At 43.8% G+C, this 24,307-nt stretch overlaps 1 protein-coding gene across 1 annotated transcript; it reads left to right on the forward strand.

Annotated features, from left to right (window-relative positions):
• Positions 1–4,220: 4,220 nt before the first annotated feature.
• PKD2L1 (polycystin 2 like 1, transient receptor potential cation channel) lies at positions 4,221–18,680 on the forward strand. Its single transcript, XM_042863144.1, has 15 exons — positions 4,221–4,515; positions 6,684–6,797; positions 8,097–8,224; positions 9,340–9,596; positions 10,435–10,659; positions 10,992–11,220; positions 11,554–11,724; positions 12,512–12,693; positions 14,614–14,734; positions 15,115–15,213; positions 15,988–16,109; positions 16,434–16,551; positions 16,815–16,951; positions 17,676–17,823; positions 18,254–18,680. Exons 1-15 carry the CDS (start codon positions 4,221–4,223, stop codon positions 18,461–18,463), a joined length of 2,556 nt encoding a protein of 851 aa, XP_042719078.1. The 3' UTR covers positions 18,464–18,680.
• The last annotated feature ends 5,627 nt before the right edge of the window (positions 18,681–24,307 follow it).

Genomic DNA, 24,307 nt, shown 5'->3' on the forward strand with positions numbered 1-24,307 from the left:
ATGTTGCCAGTGACTGGTAGGGCTCAGGCTCCTCTTTCACCACCTCTTTCTCAATCTGTCAAGAGTGGGTTCAACCAGGTGATTGGCTCCTCCCTGAATATCAAGCATATGTAGCATCTAAGCCTAACACTGATGCTAGCCTCTGGCTTATTTTAAAAGCCACTTGAGCCCTTCTTACCTTGTTTTTCTATCTATAAAATGAGATCCTTATGTATTGTTCGGAATGATATGATCAGGAATTAAACACAAAGTCCCGTACAACATAGGACTGTGCAGGTTGAGTTAATGCAATTGCTCTGTGCACATATGATCTTAATCTAGAAAATGCTTTGGTTAGAGTAACTGCTTGGACAGAGGTAGAAAGGTGGTGAATCATTTCCAGCTCTTGAAAAATGTGTTCTGCTCTCCAGCCAAGACCTGGCCAGCCCCATCAGCCTGAGAATCATGGGAGCAAGCTTACAACATGCTGGGAGAGGACTAGGCAGTTCTTTAGTGCCCAGAGTCCCTCCATCAGTTTCTAAAAGTGTCAGGACTCCTCATTCTGCATTTCTTCTCTGGAGATTGTTGCTGGATCTCAGGAGGTTACCTGGCCTCAGATGCAGGGATTCACTTTTTCCCCTCATGCTGCTGGAATTATTATAGCCATTTTTTCACCCTTGGGGACTGTCTGTCTCTCCTATTCAGCATGTAGGTGCTAACATGAATCTCAGCTAGGGACTATGGGAAAAAGCATGAAAATGTCAGCAGGTGGCATCTGAAAGAAGGTAGATAATCTCTAGATAATCTTCAAGCAGTTGCAGAGATAATCAACGTTTTGCTCTGGAGATCCCTGATCTCAGTGCATCTTATCTCTAAAACTTGCTCTGGGCATGACAGGAGCAGACAGAGATGGCTTGCTCTATCCAGGTGTGAGTTACATGATACATAACTTGTGCTAAGGATGTTAATTTGAACTACTCATCCAATTGTAGCCCTTAGTCCCATCCACCAACCTGCAGCACACAGATGACATACAAGAATCAGTAACCTGCAAGAAAACCTTTCCCAGGTGCAACAAATTGCCGTCGCTTCATCCTAAACACCTGCACTGATCTTCAGAGAGAGGATTGATAGCAGACATTCGCTGTTTCTTATGCTGTTAGCAGGTGTTTCTGTAGCTCTGTCCAAGCAGTGCAGGATGGGTCTGTGTGGGGCTGTGCTGATTTTACCTGTCTTTTCTTTATTAATCAAGGGGACAGAGTATGTGGCTATTGAATGGGTTTGGCAGAGGATAAAACTAAGCTGTCTGGGAAGGTGAGTGCTGGTGGGATTGACCTGATGTGAGCCTGTCTGGGAAGTCAGTAGAAGAAGTGGCCTGCAGTCACTTGGAGCGCCACCTCAGCCCATAGCCTGGGACAGGGGGCACAGCTGGGCACAAGGCAGCAGCCCAAATGCCACGTTACCAAGCTGATGTTATGTTTTAGCCCTGCTCGCTCGTACGGTCTCAAGCGTGGGGCGCCTGTGGGTTGGGGCTGGGGCCATGGGGCTCTCCTGTGATGGAGTGCGGCTGCCCCCCTCTGGCTGCTTTTTCCCCCGCTAAATTCTCATCACAACATACTTCTCAGAATATAGCGAAAATGAAACCAAACGTACCACCTTGTTCCTTTTGAGTGTGTTTTACTGTGATTAACTCCTTCCCAGTGCACTGTATGTAACAAGGCATTTAAGTTCAGAATGCTCCTGTCCACTTTGCCTAATGACAGCAATCAAATAACATTCCTCTTATTGATCAAAACTGTCCCAGTAGGGACAACACTGAGAAGGAGGCCCCTTGGTCCCCAGTGATGCACAAAAGCAGGACTTCATTTCAGCCTTCATCCTCCAGCTTCACTCCCCAAAGCAGATGTGAAGGTCTTGCAGCTATAGAGATACATAACACCTGTGCTGGTATTTAAATACCAGAAAACATTTTTATTTGAATAACTTGTTTACTATCTTGGATATCCACTACATAGTTGTTTTGTTTCCTTTTTGGAAAGGGCATGTCATAAAACCAAGGAGCCATGTAATTGTGTTATTATACATATTTCCTACTCTAAGGATTCTATGTTTCGTCCTCTTTTCTCTGCCTTTCATTCAAACTGTTTGTAAAACATTTTAATTTTGACGCTGTACAGGAAATCAGATATTCCTTTCTGAATCCCTTCTACCTGAGTTCACTCTCATGTATTTGCCACAGGATGTGATCTTCGCACTAAAATAAATGACAGAATTAGCTGTGGCTTATACTTCTTTATAAAGCAGTTAACATATCAATCATGACAGAAAATAATTTTAAGTGAGAATTCAAAGGAAACCACAGCCAGTAGTTAGTAGTTTAGTGCTTTCAGAAATTAATGTTAAACTGTAAACTGCTGTTGCTGCCCCCTGACAAGTTTTCAGCCTCCCCTCAGAGTAGGAGAATTGGCTCTTAGAAACAAGCCAGTGAACATGCTTGATGCAGCAAGCCCATGGATTGCAGGAATTGGCTGGCTTAGCCAAATTCTGTCATCTCTAGCAAGAAAAGCTGCTATGGGGCCTGGTGGGACAGATGGCTTTATGTCAGACATCAGAAAGTAATGGCCCATCATTGTTTCATACTATGCAAATAAATCAAAACATTTTCAAGTTCTCTTGAAGAAATGTTCTTCTTGCAGAAGGGTAAGAGGGAGGCAATTTCCTCTGCAGTAAGTGCAGTAAGTGGTTGCCTGTAGCTGGTTGTGAGCTATTCTGCTGACAGCCTACCTGCTTGGGGAACCTCTGTGTGCAGTGAATGAGTGCTCAGTTCAGGAAGCAGTTTAACCCGCATTGTTTCATAAGGAATTTATTGACAGGAGAAGTTCTGGGGCTATGATTTTTGTCTTACCCTATTGTGCTGAATCCACTGTGAGGATGGTTTCTGGGTTTAGAAATAAACCTGCCTGTGTATTTCTAGAGTGTTTCTTCTAAGCCCGCTGAAAAACTGGCTTCATCGCAGAGAAGGATTGGAGAAGAGAAATTATGTTTGGCTTTCACAAGAATGGGTGGTTGGTGAATAAATGAATACATATGAGATAAGGACAGAAAAGGTGCTATTAGAAAAATGCTGGATGCTATCTTCTATTAGGTGAGAAAAGGGGATGTCCTCATCCAGCTGGCCTGGCAGTGTCACCTGTATGAACACAACAATCCAGGGAAAATATACCTGCTTGTACCTTTGAGCCCTGTGGCCCTACAGCTGCTAACCTGGGTAGTCAGGAAAAGTACCTCCCCATGGAGAACTGCTTGCAAAAGTCTTGAGGAGGGACCAGGGTCAGACTACATGTTCCTTTGCCATCTTACTGCAGCACCTGTGAGATGTGGGACTACTTCTTGCTGCTACCTGGTGGGTGAACATCATCACCCCCTTGCTCTTGTGATTTGCAGTTTTGCCTGACAGTCCTGGTTTGCAGCAGAGCAAGCAGGCACTGCAGGGTTTTGTGGCAGTTCTGTAAAAGTTGAAGAGCTCAGCACCTGGCTTCCAAAGCAAACACTAGGACTTTACTCTCACTTTCTGCTCCTGCCTTTAATAATGAGTTGCAAGGAGGAAGCTGGGAAGCTGTGACCGGGATTGCTTTGGGTCCAAACCCAGCTTCTCGCTGGGAGCAGCGGTTCCAGAGCTGCTACCCCTCCGAGCCAGGGCTGCCGGCGCCACCTGGTGACAACCTCAGCCCAGTCCCGCACAGCTTTCTATTCTTCGACCCTTCCCGAGAAGTTCAGACCTTCCTCCGTCGCGGACGGTCTGTCCGACTGTGCCCACCGTGTGCCCGCTCCGGTGGCGTTCGCTCGGGTACCCGCTGTGCTTCCCGGTCGGAGCCCATCTATGCTGCAGGTGGCCCGAGGGGTCCGATTGAATCCCAGCCACCCCCTCCTCCCTGCAACTCTGGCACTGTCTCCTGGCAGCCTCCTGTTGCCACAGCCCCACCGGGGTCTGTCATCTCAGTTAGGAGCAGGGCCATGTCACTGTAGGGCTGACGGTGGTTTTTATGGTGGTTGGTGCCACCCTCCCATACGTATCACCAGCTGAGCTGGTATAAAACAGAGTGTGTGCGCTCTCTGTGGGATGCTGGTCATGCACCCTCTCCCAGGCAGCTGAGGCAGACGTGCTGTTTGGCACTGACTGATTCCCTCTCTGCTAGCTCACAGCTCCAGCTGATAAGCACTTCTGCTGCCAGTAAATAGCTATGAGTTCTTCTCACCTGAGCAACAGAGTTGAGAGCCGCTTTCGATCTCCAGAGGAGCATGAACTGGAGGCTGTGGGGAAGAAAGCCTGGGATAATCCTGTCTACAATGGCTCGCCCTCTACCTCCTTGAAGATTCGAGCCATCTACAATCCCAAATCAATTCTGGAGAATCCCTATGAGAGTTTTGAAGAGGCGAGGGATCCGGTGCCATACCAGGAGGAACAGAACAAAACTATGGAGGAGAAGACAAGTTCTTTCCTCAAGTGCTGCTTCTACATCCTCAGAGGCATCCGAGGTAAAGCTCTGACATCTCAGTAGTTTGGATTTACTAGCCCTTGGGAAAAGCAATGATACTTGGGTGGGAAGTGTGGGGTTGCAGAAGGTAGGAGCTGCATAATACCTGTATAGAGCAGGAACGTGCTCAGTATAGACGGGTTTTACTCCAGGCATCATCTTTAGCTGACCTGGAAGGAGCATCCACATTGCGTGAACGACAGCTGTCCTTACATTTACAGTCTAGCATTGTTAATTGACAAAGAAGCCAGAGCAGAGGTGTATAGAGATCTCTGGTTTACCAAGGAGCAATGCAGGCTGGGGTTGGTAGGTTAAGAAAAAGAAAAAATAAATCCATACTTTATCAGCAAAATTCAGTTTTTGAAATTGGAGTGTGCAAATGAAAATAGAGATCAGGACAGTGCAGCATTCCCTTCTTTTATGGTAGTTGCAGCAGTGTTTCCCACCAGCAAGGTTAGTAAACAGTAGGGTTGTAGGATAGACCAGAGCTGGGCAGGTGAGGTCCAAAGGTTGGGACAGGCAGCAGAAATGGCTCAACTGATCTCATAGGGATATCTCTATTCTCAACATGTGGACACTGGGGGTTCCCTGCCTCATGTTGGGGGTTGGGGGGGGAGGAAAAAAAAAAAAAAAAACCTGAAATATTGTGGTATAGTCATATCTAGAGATGAAGGGGGTAATTTAAGTGACCTGAACAGATTGTCCTTATCAACAAGCCCCTCACACTCAAAGTTCTTGCCCTTTAAATTCCTTTGGTTGCACTGCTCACGTTTTCTTGTCTTTCATTGTTTATTACACAGAAAAATGAGAATAAGACTGAAATCATCAGGGGTCCAATGACAACAGTGAAACTTAGGCCAGCTACTCAGAGAAGGGTGCTTTCTTTGTACTGTCTCAGTCTTATTGTTGTCACTTTTGGTAATGTGTCTGCCCTGTTGTTTCCCACAGTTTTGTTTTATTTTGTTTTTCTTTCCATTATGGAAGTTCTCATAGACCACATGCTCCTCATTTGCAGTAGAATAAATCCACACCTCGTGTAGGTGCTCATTTCCACTGCTCGGCTTGGTATGGCTAGAGCAGTCTGTCCAAGAGTGAGCGCGGATGCTGAGAAAGTCAGTATGACATCTGAAAGTACAAAAAAGCTCTCTACTTTGTTGAGATGCCAAAGAGCTATCAACAGGATGGAGGTGAATGTTCACAGGCCACTGCAGCACTTTTGCTTGCGCCAGAGCAAAGAGCCCAACTCCTTCCTTTGCCAGGGATGACTTCAGATGTGCTGCCTTTGATCCTGGCTTGCAGGAAGATGGTTGTTGTGCCCCGCTGGGGATGAGTACCAGGGCTGAGCTCTCTAGGAGGTGCTGAAAACACAGAGTCTGTGGTTATTATTGATACAGATTCCATCACCAGGCTTTCAAGTGGAAGTTCTTCTGCCTTTTAACTGCAAAAAAAGTTTCTGAAATTACGATGTAAAGCCATTATGCAAGAACAAGCAGAGTCATTAAAGGTGTCTGGCGGTTCTTCAAAACCAAAATATTGAAGTTTCTTTAAAAGGAAGTGTTCCTGTCTTTTTGATCAATCCTAATGACATTTTATGAGTTCCTTTCACCGTGTGAAGGAATCAGAACATTAACTGGTATAAATTGGCATATTTTATTGAAGTCAGCGTAGTTCCATTGACGGACATCCTGAAGACAATTTGGCTTTATATTTTATGCTGAAAATATTGAGTTGAGCTATTTGATTGAGTCTTATAGCATACCAAATATCTGAGAGTTTGTGAACAAGTAAGGGACAGATATTTTGAGCTTGGCAGTTCATCATACTCTAAAAAGAGCTAATAACTGTAAAGTGAACGTCAGATGCAGTTCAGTATAGAAGTCCTTACTAGAAGGTAAGATGTTGGCATGTGCGTGACTGATGAAATTACATAATTCCTAGAGAACTTATGAGAAAGACTGAATTTCTGCAAGAAGTAAGCTGAAAAACAGGCAGGAAAAGATCGGTCCTCGCTGAATTCAGGCAGGAAGCTGGAGGGGTTTAGCAAAACAAAACAAAAAACCAAAACAACAACAACAAAAAAGGGAAATGTCATTCTTTGGAAATAGAGCTCCTCACGTAGCCTTTGAGAATGGTCATCAAACTCTCCATTTCTTTCCTTACATCCCAAAGGTCTGTGGGGCACTACGCTAACTGAGAATACAGCTGAAAACAGAGAACTTTATGTGAAGACTACTCTACGAGAGCTCCTAGTCTACATTGTGTTCTTGGTGGACATATGTCTGCGTAAGTAACGTATCTCACTGGTGTGCAACACATGGGGGGCTTTGTTATTAGACTTCCTCATCCTGCTGTACAGGTTAAATTTATTGTACGAATACCCACTGCAGCATGTGGGTGTGTTGTTAACCTAAAGAATAGCTCTGCACAAGTGAAAAAGCTGAAAATTGCTCTAAACTGGTTAAACCTGCTAGGTTTAAGCAGTGTTTCCAAAGCTGTGTTATCAGTTCCAGCTGTTGACGTCACAGAGTCTGGGGAGAATCGGTGCAAAGTTCTTGTTCTACAGAAAACGTTCAAGCGTAAGACAGCAGCTTTAGAAACTTCTTGGGATCAGAGACACAGGGTTCTGAGAGATATTCCTCTCTGAGACTGGTAGGGCTGCTGAAGCGATAGTGCAGATGGCAGCTCATGTTGTTCTTGGGTGGATTTAATGCGGCGCTGTACTGAATGCTAATGGGCTTTGTGGGGTTAGAACAATGTCTGTGTGGTTTTTTGGGAAGTTTCATTCGTTATCGCAAATTAGCAGCTGAGGCATGAAGCAGTGGAAAGGGTTATATTTCATGGGCCCTATGGCAGGAGAGATAAACAGACAGTGCCAATCTGAGGTACTATCGCACTGACCCAGGGAGATAGTGCTTCCTAAAGAACTAGGATGTGCACACAGGCGTACACGTGGTCGCACAGTGATTCATATAGAAGCATTGGATGCTAAACGTCAGCTGCTTTATTTTTGTGATACCCTTTCAGTAGTTGGACATGTTCTTAGTGATCACCATGATGAATGCTCTTCCACAGAGAGGAGTCCTGGAGAGTTGAAACAACATGTTCAGGGACATTTTGAGGTTTTTTAGTATGTGAAAACTTACATAGAGCGTTCCACTCAGGAACATGGATAGTTTCTATATACCTTCATAAATTTAGATCAAAACTGAGGTGCATTCAAAGTACATCTCCAGAATGATGTTCTGAGAAAGACTTCTCTCAGAGTTTTTCTCTGAGGGAGGAAAGATAATGTTATCCAGGAGAATAAGTTATATTATCCAGTGGTCTTCTCTGGCCTTTAAATACCTAAAATCTGTCAGTCTGATGGTTTAAATTCTAGAGCATGCGGCAAATGAAGTTGTAGATCCTTAAGCAAGCAAAAAGTTATGTGACTTGCATTCCCAAGGTCTCATCACTTGCGTCTTGCTCAGCTTATTTACATAGAATAAACTGCACAGAAAATGAACGTGTGTGTGTCTATATATGTATATATATATGGCTCCAAGATTTAGGTGTAAGGGCGGCCCTTTTCTTTTCTCCTAGTGACATATGGTATGACAAGTTCCAGTGCCTATTACTACACAAAAGTGATGTCTGAGCTATTCCTGCAGAGCTCTTCGGACAACCGTGTCTCCTTCCAGTCCATTGGCAGCATGGCTGACTTCTGGGTGGTGAGTACACTCGTGGCCTGGCATGGTGAGCCAAAGAAATATCAGTGAGGCTGGGATATTCAGTTCCTCCCGAATGTGCTGCTTAATGCTTTCAGCAAAACATTTTACTGCTTGCTAGCTGTTAGCAATAGTTTGTCATATGCATGCAGAATATCCACAGGCTTAAAATATATTATACTGCTCTTAGCGCTGTGGCCAGAATATTGGCCAGTCTGAGTGTTACTTGTATCGATTAGAGTCCAGAATTTATCAGCCAAACAAGCCAGGACATAACAAAAAGAAACTGCTACACTTGTACACGTAATGAGTTCAGACCCAGACAGTCCAAGTGATTTATTCCAGGCTTTCTCGTGTTAGAAATGGCTTTGAATCCTACAGTCTAATATCTTCATGTTTGTCTCCTAGCAATAATCTTATTTCCATTTTTATGAGTAACTGTGGGAACAGCATGCTTAACCTGCCTGTAATTTATGCCTGGGCTTGTCTGACCTGTAGATTTTTTAATGAAGAAGCTGGATTAAAATTTGCACTAACTGTTGTGAAAGAAAATAAAGTTGGAAAAAATGTTTGGAATCCAGTGTGTTTTTATCAAAGAACTGGAGAAGGAATAATATTGGGTCACAGTGAATGTTGTTGAGATATTGCAACCACTTATCTCTGACAGTCAGCCAGAAATTCATTGTCAGCTATCTTTGTCTTTCTCTGATGTATTAAAATAGGACAATGAACTGTGACACTGTTGCTTCCCCCCAGCATTTCCAGGGAGCTGGTCCGCCCTGTCTTTGTAATTCATACCTTATGCCAAGACAGTTCCTCAAAACTTGTGTTCACCAAAGAGGAAGAGACAAAAAGACTTGCAGAGCCCTTGTCTCTTCATTAGCACAAGGTGCAGAAAGCATGTTACAAACCTGTGAGGAGCTAACAAAGCAACCTGCTGCTCAGCATCCCTCTTCTGTCTTGCAATTCCACCCAGCCCTGTATGTGTGCTCCCATCCTTAGCATATATCCGACACAAGTTCTACTACTTCCCACCTCGGGGAGTAGAGCAGCGTGGGTCAGGTCTTACCATCTCAAGTCCAGGCCGAGAAAATTCCTCTCTTCTCCCTCTCATGCAGTATGCACAAGGTCCTCTTCTGGATAATCTTTACTGGACAAAGTGGTACAACAATGAGTCCCTAGCGGCGCACAACACTCAGTCATACATCTATTACGAGAACCTGCTACTGGGTGTCCCACGCATGCGACAGCTGAAGGTGAAGAACAACTCCTGTGTGGTTCATGATGACTTCAAAGAGGAGATCTCAGGCTGCTATGATGTATACTCAGAAGACAAAGAGGAAAAAGTCTCCTTTGGACTCATCAATGGAACAGCGTAAGTACACCTTCTACTGTTCAGAATTAAAAAGTCTGTGATTTCTATTTTTATTTTTTATTGATGCAAATTATTCACTTCTGTTTAAAGTAAGATCTGCTGAATGCTGGAATTTCCCTTGCAGTTAAAGGTAAAGAATTAGAACAGACATTTTGTCTGTTTTTAAGAGAATGTACCGCTTTCATCTTGATAATATTTTTCCAAGATTTTCCTAGCAATTTTTTTTTTTTTTCTTAAGAGATATCCGAATCACTTTCTTAAGACCCAGCCCTTCTAATTTCTAATTGAAATGGAAGGTAGCACATAAAACCAGCCTCACACTTAGATAGTGGGTTGGGTGGTCTTTTTTTTTTTTCCCCCCCTTACTTGTGATTCATGCAGTTCAGTGTGGATTTTCCTCTGTAATGCTGTGGAGCAGCTGCAGTTTAATAACTCCTTACTTGCAGCTTGAGAAGCTGTGAAAGAGAAACTGTTGTTCATAAAGTCGTGCAAGTGTGCTCAAAGCAGAGGGCTGTATGCCACATGTTAGAAGGCAATATAGCAGATCCTTGGAGTAACCTCCTCCAAACAAGTAAGGTAGCATAGTCAGTGAACCTGCAGAAATTTCACTCCATAATACGATAAGTTGTGTTCTGTCACTACTGAAAGTCACTAGATCAGTAATCTATTGACAGTGAAGGACTGATGTAGGCTCAGCCCTGGAACAGGAGTTAAGTGCTAACTCTTTGATTAACTGCTCTATATTTTGAAGAAATGGTTTCATTTCTCCTGGCCGCAAGGTTGTATCCCAGGCTGTGGGTGGTAAGCGATGCCTTTGCTCATAGATAATCTGTTGCAGGTGGAGGTACCATTCTGAGGAAGAGCTGGGTGGCTCATCTCACTGGGGAAGACTAACCAGTTACAGTGGGGGAGGATACTACATAGACCTCAAGTTGACCAGAGAAGAGAGTGCTGAAGCCCTGCAAGTCTTGAAGGAGAAATTGTGGTTGGATCGGGGGACACGAGTTGTCTTCATTGATTTCTCGGTGTATAATGCAAATATCAATCTGTTCTGTGTTCTGAGGTAGGCTGAGTCCCACTGGAAATTCTACTGCCTCTTACTTTTTTCTTGATGCTGTAGTGTCTTAAAATGCAAAAATAACCTTGTCTGCAACTGGTTGTAGGACTGGATGGCATCAGTAGATACTGTGTGGATTAGACTTAGTTTTCCTGACACTACTAGTCACCCTTCTTGGCCTTTCATTCTTTCCGGTCATGAGTAGTGAAGCATCAGAAAAAAGAAAGCATAAACACCCACACAACTCTTCCACACATAGTGTGGCGGGTATCTCATTCTCAAGTTTGATGCCTCCATTTCCCCTTTCTAATTATCAGTATTTTCTTTTCCCCTTGAAGGTTAGTGGTGGAGTTTCCAGCCACTGGTGGTGCCATTCCCTCCTGGCAAATCCGGACAGTCAAGCTTATACGATATGTCAGCGCATGGGATTTCTTCATTGTTGCCTGTGAAGTTATTTTCTGTGTCTTCATCTTCTACTATGTGGTGGAGGAGATTTTGGAGCTGCGTATCCACAGGCTTCAGTACTTTACCAGCATATGGAACATCTTGGATGTGGTTGTCATTCTGGTGAGGATGCTTGCACGCTTTCTTTTTTTTTCTTTGGCTGAAGGGTATGAAAAACAGAACTAATGAAAGAAAGGAGAAACTCATCTAGATAAGAACTGGCACATATTTTGCTCTTATAGAAAAATGGACCAGCAAAATAGACGTACGTTCATCTGTCAGGTATTAGAAGAAAATTCTTAATCATGCTTTTGAGGTTGTGAAGTAAGGGAGTAAGGTAATCCACTGCATTACAGTCTTGTTTACATCCTCACCAGTAGACTTATGAACTGTGACACTAAGGAATTCTGTGGCATGTTAACTTCTCTAGTCACTGCAGATCCTTCATTTTTACAGCTCTCCATTGTTGCTATTGGATTTCACATCTTTCGTACCATAGAGGTGAACAGACTGTTGGGGGAGCTGCTGAAACATCCTGAAACCTACGCGGACTTTGAGTTCCTAGCATTCTGGCAGACTCAGTACAATAATATGAATGCAGTCAACTTATTCTTCGCGTGGATCAAGGTATTGTAAGGAAAGTGCCAGGGTTTCAGACTCATACCTCTTCCTCTAGATAGCTTGGGATTAATTCTTTCATCTGAGTGAATGAGGCTAACAGTTATAAAACAGGGAATTATTTCTCTAAGTGGCATAAGCTCAATTTCATAGTTAATCCAGACAGCTTTTCACCTTTTTCACCTTCAAGACCTGCCTGGATGCCTACCTGTGCTACCTGGTGTAGGGAACCTGCTTTGGCAGGGGGGTTGGACTCGATGATCTCTGGAGGTCCCTTCCAACCCCTACAATTCTGTGATTCTGTGATTCTTACTTTCTGAATCCAGTTATGTGGAGATAAACAGGGAAATGAGCTCGGAAGTTGTGTAAAAGACTTTTTTTTTTTTTTTTTTTTTTTTTAATTAAATGCTGAGTACAGTGCAATTTTGTCCATCATGTACTGTTTTCACTATCACTACCCAACAACTGGAGGTGACTTGTCTGTTGATAGGCATCCTGCATGTCAATGAAAGCATGTTGGTGTGATGGAAGGCTATGCTGTACTTAGGGATCCTCACTATCGTCAAGATGTGTATCCTCTTTATATTTTCATTTGTGGCAGGGAGGAAATTCTTATGTTTATCACCTCATAGGAAAGTGGTAGCATGTCTGGGGCAAACATCCTGAACTCTAGGCCACTATTCCCTCAGCCTGGCTATCTCCTTGGTGCTTTAGTAAGCATATGTGTGAAGGAGAGAGATTGACTTTGCTGATGGTTTGACCTAACTTTGTCCCTATTTTTTTTTCTTTCTTGCAGATATTCAAGTATATTAGCTTTAACAAAACAATGACTCAGCTGTCCTCCACGTTGGCACGTTGTGCCAAGGACATTCTGGGCTTTGCCATTATGTTCTTTATTGTCTTCTTTGCTTATGCCCAGTTGGGTTACCTTCTTTTTGGGACACAAGTGGAAAACTTCAGTACCTTTGTTAAATGCATGTAAGTGTATTGGCCATAATTAAGTTTTCACTGTTGCCAGCTGTTGTCTAAAGAATTTTAACTGCTTTCCAACCTATTCCCAACTGCAAATTTGATTGTCGGGTGGATACCTGTTATCTCTCATGTACTAAAACCACAATAGCTAAAAAGTGGATCATAGTCCCACATTCGTAATGTCATCATGGACAAAGGAACACAGTGAGAAAATTGAAGGTAACAGATTTGATTGTCTAGTGATTATCAGCAGGGATGTGAGCAGCTGATGCTTTGAGACTCTTCACAGCCTTTTGATTCAACAGAAATCCCAGCCTGACAGTTTAGTGAGCAGTTTTGTTTGTCAGTAATATAGACATCTTTTGATGTGGCATTGCTGGGTACAGCAACAGCACTTGGCATGCAGCGTAACTTACAACAATTCTGCACAAAAGCATCATAGCTCAGCTGATAGTGAACAGTGTAGTTACTGCTCTCCTCACCAATCTGTCACCTTCCGATCTCCTGTGGGGCCACTGAGGTAACAGAATGATGTTGTCTGCTGCTGAGACATTAACAGATTTCTGGTTTTATACAACAGCAGGTAGCTTTTGGTCTACTTATGTTCAACTTCTCTATTTTGGTGGTAGGAACTAAATTCCTCAAAATAGGTGTTGTGAGGTAAGCCCAGTGTTATTTCTCTAATAAAGAAGAGGTCCAGATAGAAGCTCTGGTGCTTTGAAATGTTGTGGCTTCCAAATAGAGCCACTGATCACATAATTTCAGTGTCTGCACAACAGCTGCTTGAAAACTTTCTCATTTTTCCTCAGGTGGTGTATTTTAATGTAAAGGAAGATTTGGTAAAAATATTATTTCTTGCTTCAGGACTTCAAAAGGAAAGATTGGAAGTAATGCATTAGTCAGTATGATAGCTTTAAGCACTGAAACAGGAAAAAGTCAGAAACTACTTCTATTATTAATTTGTTTGATATAAAATATGATGTTAGAAATATTCAATATATTAAATACGATAGAGTATATTTGGTAACTGCCTTTAAAATACATAATATTTTATGTAGTTTATATCTGATTTTAATATTATGGCATATCTGCTTCAAAATAACAGGTCTTTCTGAAGGTTGATAGTCCTAATATGTTTATTTTAACACATTCAGCATGATGTTTTGTAAGTCGAATAGTAGTCTAAAGAAGACGAAGTAGACATTTTTCAAAGCAAAAGAAATAAAAAGATATTTATTACCAGAGGGAAACATTTCAACATTACTGAATGGGAACAAATTAAATCAAAGAAGTGGAAGCAATACTATATTCCTCTCTCTTAGACCTGAAGGACATTCCCAACTCTCTCATATAGACCAAAAGAATCCAAAATGGAGCTTTGGACTCCTCAGACAGGCTGCAAGATCTCAAGATTCTTTTCCTTGCACACCACTTGTGTGTCTTCTTTCTGCATGCCTCCCTGCATGCCCCCCTATTTTTTTCCTCCTAGTTGCAGTATGTCTGTCTGCATGTGTCTATTTATCAGGGCTGTTTCAGCGGTCAGTTTCCAGAGAAGCTTCACAGATTATGTCAGGACATCTTAGATGGGGGATGAACAGCGAGTAGATGAGCACCTGCAGAAGAGACTGTCAATGAAGCAGGTTAAGAATGCTGGTCTTGGACAATCCTTCAGCTCACGTGCTCTCTAGGGCAATATGTGGGAGTTATGTGGTATAGCAGTGGTTTTCTGCCTATGCTCGTAGACCTCTGGCACCCAGGTTCTGCTTTTAGGGAGACTATAAGAAATGGTCCCTCTCTCAGAGTCTTGGACCCTGCTTTGGACCATCTTGGCTGCAGGCAAGTTTAGAGTTCTTCTCAGGACTGTCTTTAGGAAGTAAGGTAAACATATATGCCTATGTGTGACCTTGTGTTCTTCCTTTCCCCCAGCTTCACGCAATTTCGGATCATTCTTGGTGACTTTGACTACAATTCTATTGACAATGCCAACAGGGTCCTTGGGCCTGTTTATTTCGTCACCTACGTGTTCTTTGTTTTCTTTGTGCTCCTGGTAAGCAAGAAAGGCCTCCTTACCTCTATTTGACAGCAGTGTTTGAGAGACCCCTCAATCCCCCCTCTCTGACTTCCTAGGTAATGGATGCAGAGGGATGTTCATTAAATTAAATACTGTCAAGAGTGTAAATGTAGCTTAAGATATTGTAGGAGAGGCTACTGGAGGTGGTGTCTGAGCTGAGAATAAATGTACCTTTGGCCACTGCTTTAGCTATCAGCTTTCCTCCCCAGTCCTTCCCTTTTCCTAAGGTATTGCCCCATGTGAGAACAGCGACTTGTTTAACTGAGCCCTGCACAGCTATGTTGGTATCTTGCTGCCTCACCTGCTGGGGTGGGCAAAGTGTCTCAGGCTAAACTCTTTTTTTCCTATTTCTTTAGAACATGTTTCTGGCCATCATCAATGATACCTACTCAGAAGTCAAGGAGGAGCTTTCAAGCCAGAAGGATGAGCTGCAGCTCTCAGACATCTTGAAGCAGGTGATGAATAGCAAAAACTGTGTTACTTTCTAGCCAAATCCTGAAACATTTTCTTGGAGTTCCTGACCTGTGTTGAACTTACTGTAGAAAAAACTGGTTTCCAGATCCACTTACTGATATGCAGAACAGCAACAGAAGTCATATCCCTTCAAGAATAGATCAAGTTCCCAGATTCTTAGGCAATGGGAGGATGAGAAAGCAAGAGTTGAGGGAATCCTGTTGCTTAAGTATGCCAGAAAAGTTTCTCAACAACTTTTCTTCCCTAGACTATATATATATGTACACACACACACACAAAGCTCCATCAGTCCTTTATACAGTGCTCTTTGATCAATAGCAAATGAAACAACAGGTTCTATTTTGCTGATCTTAGCATTTTACAGTAGTGTGAATCTGCTGGGTTACATCTGGATTTCCCATGGACAAATTCCAGAAATGGTCCTGAAGGTTCTCTGCTGTCTATGCTGTAGGACCAGTATTCTGCAAAGAATGATATTTGAGAGAATGTCTTAAGCAGTTTATGACTGGGAGCTTGGTTAAAGTGAGGCTTGGGAGGAGAAAAGCAGATGGCAAGTTTTTTCATGGAGGTAGAGTGTTGGTGCTGCTTTGAAGTGGTGACTCTGGTTTATAAATGAGACATAGTCTGTAGCATTGTATCTGTGCTGCTTTAAAACTGAAAATCTTGTACCAATCAGCATCTGCTCACCCATATTGCATTGTACACCCTTTCTTATTTTTTCACTGTTCTGAATTCATTTACACCTTTGTTAACAGAGCTACAACCGGACGCTTATGAGGTTGAAGCTGAAAAAGGAACGGATTTCTGATGTGCAGAAAGCATTGCAGAATGGAACAAAAGAACTGGGCTTTGAGGACTTCAAGAACAGCTTGAAGGAGTGAGTGAGTCAGCTTGTGGGATGTCTTTTTATCCCTTTCTCTCAGTCACACTTGTAATTTAAACTCTGTAATGTTCAAGGCCTGGAGAGCAATTAAGTCAGATTATGGCAATAAAAGATGCATAAAAAAGAGTTATCACAGCTTCTCACATGTTTAATCTCATGATCTAAATAGAGTTGTGTTGCTGTCTCCCTCAAAAGTGGAATATTTAAGCTCCTCATTGGCAGGAGGCAGCAGTACACTCATTTCAAAAGGGGTGCTCCTGTGCTGTTAGGGCTCGCGTAATCTGGTGCCTTGAGCCTTACCTTTTTGTTCTTCCACAGACTGGGCCATGCGGACCATGAGATCACAGCAGCCTTCTCCAGGTTTGACAAAGATGGCAACCACATCCTTGATGAAGAGGAGCAGCAGCAGATGAAGCATGACCTAGAGGCAAAAAGGGTAAAAAAACAAACAAACAAAAAAAAACCCAAACCAAAAACAGGTGAGGAATGAAGCTCTGCTAATCAGTAGAGATCACTCCAGGATGGCCTCAGGAATCTTTGGATTTGTGATATAAAATAAGCAGGCAGAGTACAACTCCAACTCTGTCTGAACAGCAGCTGAGTACATGACCTACTTGTGAATCTGTGTGTTTGGTTAACAGTGAATCTGATACAGAGTTAATATCCAACTTCTCAACAATTTCTTTATCTGTCTTCCAGGTTGCTCTGAATACAGAGATTGAAAATTTAGGGAAATCCTATGGGGGCAACAACTTGGATGAGAATCTGTCCTATGTGGAAGCAAAGAATAACCATGCCAATAAGGCCAGCTGGGTCTCTGAAGAAGAGTTCCAAGTGTATGTTGGGGCTGGCCGTAGTTTAATCTTTCTATAAACAAGGGTCTGATCCCCACTGTTTTTCTCCCTGATGTAGCTGTTTGCACTGGTGTTGAGCAGTTGCAATAAGATCTGGTCCTTTTTTCTCTTTCACACACATGAATGAGCAGGTCAGAAAAGATCAGGTCATTTCTTGTCATGTGTTTTGCCCATTGCTGTAAAAAATCAGACTGAGAAATATTGCTTTCTGCCTCTTGAATAACCTCTGCTGTTGTTGGATGGCCACAGACAATATGCTGTCATGTTCTGTATTGGGAGTTAGCCTGGAAAACATGGCTAGCAAAAGTTGATACCTTTACAGAAGGCTCTGGGCAATAAATACCCTTGGTTTATAGCCTAACTGTCCGTCATCCTCCAGGTTTGAGAATAACACATGGCTGTTTCTTCCTTAGGAATAGTATGGGATAAATACCTCAGAGAATCAGGAGATCCTGATTCTTCTACTGAGTAACACTGAGCAATTCACATAGGGCTGTATTAAAAGAGGGACAGATGCAATATTAATATTGGGATTACATTGTGGCCTGACTATGGAGGGAATTCTGTGTCCATTGAGTATGAATGAACATCTCTGATGTGGAGCGTTCATTCCTGTTTGAGATCTAGCCTGTTGTCCTTGAGATAACTCTTGCAAATCCTAGTGGTCACAACAAGAAAAAGGTTGCAAATGCCCTGTCTTCCCCAGACTCCTGCAACGTGTGCTGCATCTGGAACAGTCCATACACAGCATTGGCTCCAAGATTGATGCAGTGGTAAGCAAGCTAGAAGTGCTGGAGAGAAACAAGCTGAAAATGAAGGATTTGATGGGCAAGCCACTGGATAACAGTAGGAAGGTTGGTAGCCCTCCACTATACATTTGAACTAGCTTCAGGGTTGGTGACCAACCCTGCTGCATGAGTGGATGTATTAGCACCTTTTCTTTTCAAATCCCCATTGATGCAAGATAAAGTTGGCAGGGTTGTCATTTTGCATGGTCTAATCATTTCTGTTCAAGAGCAGTGGCACAGGATTCCTGTCAACATTCTTATAAAGGGCAGAAAGGGATGGTGCTCTTTTCATCTGTTCATTGCTTGAATCAGTATTCATCAAAGCATTACAACAGTGTATTTGATCTTCAACAGATTGATGGCCTTGTACTAGTTTCTAGAAGAATGTGGAAAATATTATTTAAGCATCATGGACACCTTGTCTCTCCCCTAAAGTGTTGCTTGGCTTCCTGTTGTGTTTCTGACAATGCAGGTCACTCTTTATTCTGGTTAACAGGAGGAAGAACCCAGTCAGGAAGAACTGCTCTCCCAGACCCCAGATCAGCTGAGGAAAGAAGCAGCAGAAGACTGGGGAGTGGAATATGTACAGGGAAATAACCCAAGTTGCATATCTTCTCAGAATGGGATCTGTCCAATCTTGCTCAGGTCAAGTGTACCAGGGTCTCAGGCACCCAAGAACATCCAGTCACAGTCTGAGTGCTTCTAGCAAACAGCCCAGTGTTCCCAGTCTGGCTTCTACAGTACTATATCACTGTCAGTTGTTTTTCCCACTGTTAGAATAGTCAGAACAGCTGAACGCAGGCACCACTGTTGCCAGAGACTGGTGATGTGAAAAACTGGGGCTGCTCTTCTCCAGCGTAGTGATGTGTGATATCACAGACCTAGAACTTCTGGCCCCTGTGCCTCTGGACTAGTTAGAAATTTGGAACCAGGTATTGCATTAGGTTTCTGTCTCTGTACAGGACAACTTAAAATGCTTTTACCTATATTTTCCCAAGATATAAAGGCATCAGAGCTCTGGAAGTACTTGGATCCAGAATGGGAAATTGCAAGTTGTTCCCCACAAACATGCACATCCCCACATGCCTGCATTCTTAATTGTGGGGAAAAGTTGAGGTAATCAGATTAACAAAACAGAATATAATCATTAGTGTGAGACAGAAAGGAGAAAGTAGTTGCGTCTACATGGTTACCACTAACTTTGTTCTGTTGTAATTTGCATCCAGAACATTTTGGTAACCCTCTTTGGTTACTAAAGATTCAGATGTTGGAAAAAATAGGACATAAACACCTCAGTCAAGATAATTAATGAGAGTTTACTCCCAGTGTACTAGGAGGAGATCTGAAATTTAAGCAGCTGTTACTGATATTCTGAGGTCTGAATGTCAGGGAACAGACTTCAGAGTTTCTAACACTGGATCAGCCCTGCTCTGGCCAGGCTCTAGAGCTGTCACAGCTACACAGTGACAGTGGTAGTGCTGACAAACTGAAGAAGAGGGTCATTCCATTGCAAGATCCCAGCGGGAGCTGTGAGACCCTGTCACACAACCCACAGCGAGCTTAGACTTCAGCTAGGATCTGCAGGTTCTTGCATTGTGGTTTCCCATCAGCTGCTTCTGCTGCTGGGGACAAGACTTCTCGGTGAGATACTGCCATGGTTCTTGACTCGAAGTTTTACTTAATTCAGGATTGAGAATAAGCTCTTTGCCTTCAGCTTTTCCAGCTGAACTCAGAACAATGATGTTGCTTATTTCCCCTCTACTCACAGCATTGAAAACATTATCTTATGCAGGAGAAAATAGCTTATGTCAGGGACCTGAGAGCTTAAATTAAAATTTTCATAAACAGGAAATCCATATGCTAAATTATAATCCAGAAAAGAAACTATGTGCTAGCAGACTTGAATTGCACACACAGCCCATTACCAATGTGAGAACTGAAGCATGTTATGGACTGTAGGTAAAAATGTTTAATGTTCTGCATGTCAAGAAGTACATAAGTTCTTCTGTTAAATCATTTGGAAAGACCCTGTTTGAGATCCTGGCTCAATAGCAGACCATTGTTACTGAGGCTTAGCTGCAAAAACAAAATTACAAGCTTCTCTGTTGAAATCTGTGGAGGGGAGAGATGGTGGAAAATGTGTTGCTGGCTGAGGCTCAGCTCCTCACAACTGCTGTGGGGTAAACAGGATCCTGAAACAAGGTGCTGCCCAGAGCAGGAAGGTGAGGCCTTGCTTTACAAAGCCTTAGATCTCACAAAGGAGAGAGCACTGCTTCATTCTGTCCAGTGGAAAAGGTGGCACAAGCCCTCGTTGTTGGCACTGTTCCAGTTCCCATCCTGTACCTTCCCTGCTGCAGCAGGGATGCTTCAGGCACTACAGAGCAGCACGTGGTCCTGCTGTCGCTGCACACCAGGAGCTAGCCTCTGTCTAGCCATCTTTCCTGCACAGAGACGCCCTGCATCAGGGAAGGCAGGAGAGGCAAAAGGACAGTGGTGCAGCAGCTGGGCTCAGAACCACACAATAATAATCACAGGCAGGTCACAGGTAACACAGGCTGCTATTTGGGGCAGTAGGCTACTAGAAGAGCAGAGTGGTCACATTGCATGGCTGAGTTTGTTCACACATAACTCTGGGAAGCCATCTTTCCCCTCTAAAGAGTAAGCATAGAGTCTCCACACTCTGAGTAGAGCTTTTGCCCAGCTCTAGCTGGGATCAGATAAGAAACACAGGCTGCAGTGGTCTCCTGGGTTTCAGCTAGAGCTCCTTCCCCTCTCACCTGTGTTTTCTCACAAAGACCACCCCCTATGCTACATGCTGTGATTTCAGTTGTGCCAGTATCACTAAGTGTGAAACAACTTCTGTCACCAGTAATGCCTATGCCTGCATTGTCTTCTCTCTTGCTTGTACCTCTGCATGCAACCGTCTTGTCTGTGCCATGACGTGCTGTCATGTAAACAATGTGGCCTAGAGTTAGCAAGGCAGTTACTTGTCTCCAGCAATTGCTTGTGTATAATGTTCAATTGTGTGTTCAAGCTGGTTGAGAAACAGCATAAATACACTGAATGGTAAGTTTATGCAAGTGCTATTTTCAGACGGATGTTGTAAGGCCTCCTGGCAGCAACTGGTGTTATTTAGATAATTCGTATCTCATGGGGGAAGTAAAGTGCTTTTTCCTCGACAGTGGGAGCAGAGCTGTATTTTGTTCCAATTTGGACACTGGCTGAAGTCTGACAGGAAGCCCCTGCCTTAAAGAAAATTGCTGTGTGCTGGGGTGGTTAAAGAGCTCACTGAGATAGCTGGGAGAGAAAGCAGTGTCACAGCTGTACTACCAAAGCACTTGTGTGGGGAGACTCAGCCTTGGACTGGGAGGGCCAGGGCACAGATGTCTGAAACTGGGCGTGGGTCACCTGAAAGAGGCAGCCCTATCCAGCATGGGTTGTGAGCATGAAAATCTCCTGAAATATCTTCTCAGTGTATCCCTCAAGATGCATTTGTCTCACCAGTGAACAGGTCTGACCGGCACATTGAAATCCCCCAAACCTGACAAATGCAGCCAAACTCTGGGAGACGCTTTATGACAGATGTTCAGTGTTCCAGCAGATGTCAGCTAGCACCACTACTAGCCCCTCACACCTGAGAATTGTCCTTTGCTGCTCTCACAGGAGGTGGGTAGCAAGCACCTGTTTATTTTAGAGAGGACAAACTCAGAAAAAATACTTCTTCTATGGCAAAAAGAAGCAAAACATGAAGTTTCCAACATTTTATAATGCTAGATATTCTCACACACATATTTGTCACAAACTCTGCCCTTCTCAGGCTGGTTATTCTTGTTTATCCTCTCTACAACTTTTATATAGGATTAGCACAGGCTTTGCTCCTTTTTGTAACAAGGATTTTTTACAAAATAAGTTTTTCACAAATGAAAAGATTCTCAATAAGAGCTAGTGTCAGCCTCAGTGCTGATTTCTTGACCTTCTGCCTCTTCTGCAAGCAGTTGTTAGTGGGAGTTGATAAACCAATACAGTTTATTAGAAACTAGGGAAAAGGGAAGTGAGAGCCTGTCACTGTGTGATAAGCCAGCTGATAACATACCCAGATAAACTCCTGCACGTGCAAAAGCAAGAAGCCCTGTACTGGGAGAATGTTCCACAGAGGAGGAATTCCAGTGTATTCAAAGGCCCAATCTCCCCAGGTTTGGACACAAAGGGGTGTGTTAAAAGAAGCATGGCAGATTTTTCAGAGGACTTTTGCAGGACGCATTGCCTGAGGAACTGAACAGGAAATGGCAGGTGTAGCCACCAGCCACCAGTACGTACGCAGAGTGCAGCAGCAGGCAGCTGGAGGGTGGTGAGTTCAGGCCGCACCCTCCTTTGCAAGAAGCAATGCCAATGTCACATTGATAACACAATGTGGTGTCTGGTGACAAGCCTCTGAACTCAGCTCATGCTTCAGAGCCCAGCTTCATGAGGACATGCTGCAGCAAGTCACCAGGAGAGCCTGAGTGCCTGGCATCATGACAGGGCCCTACAGTGCAGGGCATCCCCTAGAAGCTCTGCCTGGCACTGCATCTTGACTGTCATTCCCCAAGGACAGCAGTCCTACTCAGCTGGCATGCTCACTTCTGCATGTCAAAGAGGCCCAGCAGCCTGAGAAACAGCTTAGCAGAGCAACCAGCGAGGCTAAGGAGCCTGAGGTCAACTGGACTGTGTCTGGATGAGCTGTTAAATTCAGCCCTGAGGAAACGGGCTGAGAAACTATCCCAAATGATCATTTCTGCTGGCTGTCATTATTTTCAGGCTCCCCTCTTGTGAACAGGCACCAGAAATAGCAGCATGTCTTTCAGAGACAAAGAAACTACACGTGTGTGAACACATATTGCTCTAATGCATCAAGCCAATTCAGCTGTTCAGACATGTCTAGAGTTCCTCAAACAAAGCAATATCTGGAATTGTGCACAAAGGTTTTTGGAGACAAAAGGGCAGAGCTTTTCCTTAGATTCCTATGGAATAGACAATGGTTACTTAAATGGGATTTGGCATTCTTTCTGAATCCTTGCAGGAATACAAAGATTTTATCAAAAAGCCACAAAAGGAGTTGTCCCATACAGGCCCAGAAAAGGCCATTCCACCAGCCTGTGTTCTCCATCATAGCAGTATGGAGTCAAAGGCAGCAACCAGCTGAAATCACAGAGCACCAGGGTCTCAACTGCTCACTACATCACATTGACGTGTGTGACGGGGGGTTTGCCTTGAGAAGAGGTAAACAGCGCTTATGGCTTCCAACCTACCTCTAGACTTCCCACGAGCATTAAAGGTGGAGAGGAAGTACATAGCACAACACTGAAAAAGCAGCCTTAACCACCTCCTATCTGCTGCACATGCTTTGTTAAAGGCATTTCCAGCTCTGATTTGCCAGCCTTATTATGTTTGTCCAAACAGACTGATTAGCATTTGGGCACCAAGACCTGTACTCAAGTGGTGTGGCCAGGGCTCCTTATTGATGACAGAGTTGAATCATCATGTTGCCTGACTAAGTGACCAAAGGGTTGTTTTCGCATGTGTTTTTTCATAACCTTTGGAGAGATGACAGTGTTCAGTTTCTTATCCCATTCCTCCTAATGTTTGCTGACTATACTAAGCTGGGAGGAGCTGCTGACTTTGCCAAGACTGAAGAAGCCTTGCAGAGACACCTAGAAAATTAGAGAGTTGGGCAGTCACCAACTGCATGAAGTTTAACAAGAGCACATGTTGGGTTCTGCACCTGGAAAGGGGCAACCCTGGCTATACATACATGGAGGATGAGACACTGAAGAGCAGCCCCATGGAAAGGGATGTGGAGGTTCTGATCGACAGCAAGTTGAACATAAACCAGCAGTGTGCCCTGGCAGTCAGAAGGGACACCCAGGCCCTGGGGTGCACCAGGCCCAGCATGCCACAAGGAGAGGAAAGGAGTTATTCTGCCCTGCTCTGTGCTGAGTGGTCTCACCTCCAGCATTGGTTACAGGTCAGGATGCCACAACACGAGAATGACATAAAACTATCAGAGAGCCCAAATGAGGGCTATGAAGATGGAGAAGATTCTGGAGGGCAAAGTAGGTGGGGATTGGCTGAAGTCCCTTGGTCTGTTCAGCTCAGAGCAGAGGAGGCTGGGGGGAGCATTCGTGGTGGCTGCAGCTCCTCATGAAGGAGGCAGAAGGGACCATGTTGTTGTTGACAGCAACAGGGCCTGAGGGAAAAGCATGGAGCTGGGTCAGGGGAGGGCCAGGTGGATGTTAGGAAAAAGTTCTTCACTGAGAGAATGCTTGGGCACTGGAACAGGTCCTGGGTTACTGAGCTTGCTGAAGTTCAAGCAGCATCTGGACACTGCTCTCAGTCATGTGCTCTGATTTTTGTGTGGTCCACTGTGGAGCCAGGAGTAGGACTCAGTGATCCATATGGGTCCCTTCCAACTCTATTCCATGATCCTATGTGAGTCACTAAAATTTACGGATCGTTATTTATCTCCCAGTGTGAGTGCCTGGATAAGCCCTTATGTGTATGGACGTCCTTG

This window comes from Lagopus leucura, unplaced genomic scaffold, assembly GCF_019238085.1.
Source record: "Lagopus leucura isolate 7727_CA_CO unplaced genomic scaffold, USGS_WTPT01 Super-Scaffold_739, whole genome shotgun sequence".
NCBI lineage: Eukaryota > Metazoa > Chordata > Aves > Galliformes > Phasianidae > Lagopus > Lagopus leucura.